The following is a 6,478-nucleotide window of genomic DNA, read 5'->3' as shown; positions in this document are numbered from 1 at the left end:
GTTCTGTAATAATACTTCTTTGTAGACCACATTTTTGATATAAGATCCCTTCTCTTTTCTTTCCTTGTCTTCTTGTACTAAAACTTTTGTTGTTGACATGGCTATTCCTCTTGACATAGCGACATAAAGCTGTCCATGTGAAAATACCGATTGTGGTAGATATACTCCAACATGTGGTATAGTTTATCCTTGTGATTTATTTATTGTCATAGCAAAGCAAAGTCTAATTGAAAATTACTATCTTTTTAGATGAAAAGGGTATCCTTCATTTTCTGCAGGACACAATGGTATTCTTGGAAGAGGGACAAGGTTTCCAGAAAATTGTCCAGCTGCTATCTCTGCTAGAATAACATTTTTTTTGAATTCACGGCAAACCAGCCTTGTTCCATTGCATTCTCCCTGTGATGGATCTAGATTCCGTAGCAGCATTATTAGACAGTTTTTCTTTAACACCAATTTATGAGGTGGAAGTCCATTAGGCACCAATGAATTGAGGAATTCTTCTGGATAATTTGTTTGTGTATCATCAGTTGTTGAATCGAAGCTATAATACGTAACACTATCTCCTGGAAATTGATCAATAAGCTTCTCATTCAATTTATCTACGGTTTCATTTTTACTTGCCAAGATTGCCCGTTCTTTAATATATTCAATCAAATGAGCCTTTCCATGTAATGAAGGAAATATTGTCTTTATCAATTCTTTTTCACCTTCGACCAAATCTTTGTATTGGATCAACATTTCATCTGGAATGCGTATCAAACATTCTGATTCAGTCAGTTCTTCACTGTTTCCTACTCCTAATAGGAATTCATTAAAACTTGAATCAAATCTTGCCCTTATATTTGTTAATTACATCTTTATCATTTTTTATCATAGATATGACATTACCAAACTTGCATCTACCATTTCAGTTCTTGTAGCTCGAGGAACAACTGAGAGAACTTGTCTGAAGTCGCCTCCGAAGACCATGATTTTTCCTCCAAATGAGTTTGAATTTTCTATAATATCCTGTAATTTTCTATTAACTACTTCTGTTGCTTGTCTTTTAGCCATTGGAGCTTCATCCCATATAATAAGTTTTGCTCTACGTATCAATTCAGCTGTGGCACTTTATTTTGAGAAACTGCAGATACTTGAATCATTGATGTTTATTGAAATTTTAAATCTTGAATGTGCTGTTCTTCCTCCTAGCATTATTGCAGTTGCTATTCCTGAAGTTGCTGTTGCAAGTGCTATTTCATTCTTTGATCGTAGTGTTGCTAGTAGTGCACGATATAAATATATCTTCCCTGAACCTCCTAGCCCATCAATAAAAAAATTCCACTCTTTTTGGATTTCACATACTATAGGATTATATTATAAGCATGTCTTTGCTCCAAATTCAGTTTATTTGGTGCATTATATTCTTCCAATGTCATTTCTATTGCATATTCATCTGCAATCTCTCTTGGTTGAGAATCCTTTGTATGTTCTGTAATTTTCCTAATTTTTGGTAACTCATAGTCATTTATGCTGCTGCCCATGCTCTATAAGAAAGAATTTACATCTGTTATTGTTTGTAATAATTGAGATTCTGCTGTCCCATCTATTGTTCTGATATTTTCTGACATTGCTTCAAAATTATCATTCCACAACTTCATAACATCTGCTGGCTCACAATAAACAAGTATCATTGTAAAAAATTTCTGAACAATCCTTGGCATTTGAAAGTGAGCTGATTCTTTTAGGCATTCAGAAATTGCATCATCACTATTTAGTAGGCCTCTTCTTTGAACAACTTCTTTAAAAGTAGAGCATTTGGCTTTATCTTTACATAATAGATCTGTAAATGATGTTTGTCCTCTTATGTGATTTAATAGTAGTCTTAAATACAAATTTTTCTCTTTTGTAGGATTGGCTGAATTAACACGTTCAATTGAGTCCTTTATCTGTCTTGTTGTCTAATATTTTGTTTGTTTGTTTCACACATAATGCTCTGAAAATTCTCTGTAGAGATATTTTGTTCTTTTTGGATATATAGAATTCATACGGAAAAATTCTGTAAGCATTGTCTTTGATGTATTATCTGAATGTAGCACATTCTACAAATTCTACCTTTCCTAGTACCATATCATTTGTTTATCATGTAGATGCAATTGCAAGTTGATGACATAAGGGAACATTTCATTCAAGTTGAATTAAAAAATTCTCCACATTGCTTCCTGTGCAGATACCCATCTTCCATCTCTGAACTGTTTGATTTCATCCATCATATATTCACCATTATTATATGATATTGAAAATACCACACGGTCATGACATTTGTATATATATTTGTATAGGTACTTTACTGTCTTTAAACCAGAGCATATATCAACATTGATGTGACGGTCATATCTTGTAAATAAGTAAGGATTATAAGGAACAACCCATCTATTATCCAAAAAATGCTTATGTAGCTTCATGTTTCTTCCATTATTTCTTCTCCTGTAAATAGGATATAAATCTTTTCTTTGCATTGTTTTCTCATTAAAAGATCGAGGATATCGATTCTTACATACTCCATCCCTCATACAAGCATTTTTCTTATTAAGATATCCACAAGGTCCATGCATCATATGTTTCACAATTTTCTCATATAAATCTGGATATTTTTCTTTCTCAGGAATCTCAACACAAACATATCGATCAAATAGATCAGGATTTGTGATCTTAAAATTATTTTGAAGAATGATCAATATATGTGCGTGTGGTAATCCCCTCTTCTAAAATTCTATTTTGTTCTTTCTGGATAAATAGAGTTCATAGGAAAAAATTCTGTAAGCATTGTCTTTGATGTATTATCTGAATGTAGCACATTCTGTAAATTCTGTCTTTCCCAGTACCATATCATTTGTTTATCAGGTAGATGCAACTGCAAGTTGATGACATAAGGGAACATTTCATTCAAGTTGAATTAAAAAATTCTCCACATTGCTTCCTGTGCAGATACCCATCTTCCATCTCTGAACTGTTTGATTTCATCCATCATATATTCTCCATTATTATATGATATTGAAAATGCCACATGGTCATGACCTTTGTATACATTTTTGTATAAGTACTTTACTGCCTTTAAACTAGAGCATATCTCAACATTGATGTGATAGTCATATCTTGTGAGTAAGTAAGGATTATAATGAACAACCCATCTATTATCCAAAAAATGCTTACGTAGCTTCACTTTTCTTCCATTATTTCTTCTTTTGTAAATAGGATATGAATCTTTTCCTTGCATTGTTTTCTCATTAAAAGATCGAGGATATCGATTCTTACATACTCCATCTCTCATACAAGCATTTTTCTTATTAAGATATCCACAAGGTCCATGCATTATATATTTCACAACCTTCTCATATAAATCTGGATAATTTTCTTCTTCAGGAATCTCAGCATAGACATATCGATCAAATAGATCAGGATTTGTGATCTTAAAATTATTTTGAAGAATGATCAATCTATGTGCGTGTGATAATCCCCTCTTCTGAAATTCTATAACATGTACATGTCTAGCTACTCTGACAAAAAAGGATTTTTTGAATAATTTGTTTTTTAGATCATGTAACTTTGCTCAAAAGACTCTTAATGTAAGATCTGGACTATCTTGTGGAACCTGCCCTGGGTATAATTCTTCCTGTATTTCTCTCCACTCTGGGTTGCATGTCATAGTAATAAATACATCTAATTTTTCAAAATTTTGAACTAATGCCATAATATCAAGGTATCTATGCCTCATATCTCTGAGTCCTCCAATAAATGATGCTGGTAGAACAACCTTTTTCCCAATTTGATCACCCCTTGTTTCTCCAGTTAATACACTATCAACAATTCCTTGATATAGTTCTGCTATGATATTCGATTGTCTTGATCGATAGAAATCTAACCTTGTTGATTCTATTTTAATATACATATCAACTACAAATTGATGTAGCAATTGACCAACATACAGTAGAATAGATTAATCAATATCTCGTATTTGTAGTCTATGACAATAATACGCTCTTGGAGATACCATGTTTTTCTTATTCTCATCAAAGCCTGCATGTAAAAATAATAAATATAAGGAAAAATATCATCCCCCTCCCCTCTAAGTTTTCTTAATATCAATCCAATACCCAAGTTTTGAAAAATGATAATGCCCTCCCCTACTTTTTAAAGATTCTATCAACCGTACCCTAAGTGACTAACTCTGTTAAAATAGTATATGAAATGATGATATTACCTTTTTTAATTGGAGTTAATGGGTGGATCCACCAACCCGACCCTGGTGTACATTAGCACATTCTCAGCAGTGCACGTTAGCAAATCCCAATTACTTAACTTAAAAAAAACCTTTTTTTTTTTAAATTAATGAGGGGAATCAGACTGGGAATATTCCCCATCGTCTTCTCCAAATTGACAAACAGGGAAAAAAACCCTTTTAGGGTTTCAATTCACCCACCGTCGCCCCTTGTAGTGGCCAAAAGGAGGGCCGGCAGCCTCGAAATTCATGGGTGAATGACAGGCCTTCACCGACGACCATGGCAGAAGCCTTTCCTGTAACTCCGCCATGACCCTCTGCATTTCTTCTTCTTCTTCCGCCAGCACCACCATCATCGCCACCACTGCCCGATCCTCTTCCACCGCTAGCACCACCTCCAGCACTAAAAAGTCTTTCTTTCCAATTTAATGATTTTCTTGAAATGAGAAGTTATGAACATTGACCCTTTATATATATACACGGCGGAGAATCGGATTAAATCGGAAGAATGAGGAGATAATTCTTCCTAGTGGATCTTAAAATCCTTGTGGGTGCCTCAATATCCTACTATTGACTATCATTCGCTCCAGGTACTACCCATCAAATCTATGGGTTTAGGGTTTTTTTTTCTCCCATTCTAACAGGTTCTCTGTTTGTTTGTGTTTTGTCTACTATTAGTTTAGTTTGTTGAATGTATGTATTTTAATTGAGATTGGGTGTAATTGGAATCGATGGATAGAAAATGGATGTGCAATTTTTTCAAGATTTTGTTCTAGTTTCGGATTATTGTTGTTATTATTGTACCAATCAATAACTCTGTAGTAGGCAGGTACAGTAGTAAGATAGAGCATGGATTCTCTTCTTGACTATTTCACTACTATTAATTTTTCCAGCTGCTGTTGCTCAACTACATATGAAGGTACCAATAATAGAAAGCAGTTGAAGAACTCTACTGAAAATTGCAATGGTGTTGTCAAGAATAGTAATATTGCACAAACAGTAAGGGGTTGCAAGAGGAGGAAGAAGAAGAAGAAGAAGAAGGGGGAGATAGAGAGGGATGGAGGAGTTGAGTTAGAAGATGGAAATAGGGTTCGGCGGTGGTGGTGGTGGTGGAAGAGGATAGGAAATGAGGTTTTGGGTTGAAGGGTAATCTGGGGTTTTAGAAAAATTGGATATGCTTCCGTCATCACATAATGACATTTTTTAACGTTTAGGGTACGGTTGATAGAATCTTTAAAAAGTAGGGGAGGGTATTATTATTTTTAAAAATTTGGGTATCGGATTGATATTAAGGAAACTTAGAGGGGAGGGGGATGATATTTTTCTTAAATATAAATAATATTATCTATAATACTTTACTTTTAGTAATAGATTAAGGATATAATCTTTGTATACATACCTTGATTGTTGACGCCTGCATCATCAAATATAGCTTCCTCTCTTGTTATATCTTGTAAAACAGTACATGCTTCAATTTTCTTCTTGATACGTCTATGCCATCCAACCTCTCCATTTGGGTAATACAAGAGATATTGTAACGCATCATAACATCCATAATAATGATTCACTCTATGTTTTCTACCTAAAAGTCCTTGGATTAATATATCACATTTTTGCTTTCTAATAAGATTATTACCTTCTATCCAAATTGCTCCAACTTGATCCACTGATAGTGCATTGTATACTCTCTGATCAAGATTTATATCGCTTCTGATCAATATTTCATGGTTCTTCAATGACTATACATCTTTCAAGCTTCTACAAAAACGTGCATATGGATTATTTTGAAGTATATCCATTAGTTTTTGCACAATAGGTTCTTTTAGATTAGAATCTTCTATTATCTTCATTCTATTCTGAAGTTCATTGTCTGTATCATAAATGTATAGTTGCAAGAAGCATGGTCTGTCCTCTTGTTTTGGGGAGATTGGAGGCAAGTTATGATACACTTGACCTTGTGCTATGAAAGTATATGTGCCTTCTTTAGTGTTTGCTAGTTGTCTATCCAACTTTACTCCAAAAGATATAAAAAAGAATATACTATTATAGGCCCGTATGTATCTACGAAACTCAACAGCTTCAGTTTCTTGGGAAGTGAATAATCGATATAATTCATTAGAGATCTTTGAAGGAGCAAGAACAATATTTCCATTGGAACAACAAAATGACGGTGGTTCATATTCTATTTTCTTAGTTCCACAAAAAGTGCATGGGTTG

The 6,478-nt window shown here is 33.8% G+C and overlaps 1 protein-coding gene across 1 annotated transcript; it reads right to left on the bottom strand.

Annotated features, from left to right (window-relative positions):
• Positions 1-237: 237 nt before the first annotated feature.
• LOC122650788 lies at positions 238-1,056 on the bottom strand. The gene is made up of 2 exons (XM_043844170.1): positions 897-1,056; positions 238-800 (listed from the first exon to the last, which is right to left on the bottom strand). Exons 1-2 carry the CDS (start codon positions 1,054-1,056, stop codon positions 238-240), a joined length of 723 nt encoding a protein of 240 aa, XP_043700105.1.
• Between the last annotated feature and the right edge of the window lie 5,422 nt (positions 1,057-6,478).

Source organism: Telopea speciosissima, chromosome 2, assembly GCF_018873765.1.
Source record: "Telopea speciosissima isolate NSW1024214 ecotype Mountain lineage chromosome 2, Tspe_v1, whole genome shotgun sequence".
Taxonomy (NCBI): domain Eukaryota; kingdom Viridiplantae; phylum Streptophyta; class Magnoliopsida; order Proteales; family Proteaceae; genus Telopea; species Telopea speciosissima.
This window is presented reverse-complemented; position numbering and strand designations above follow the sequence as displayed.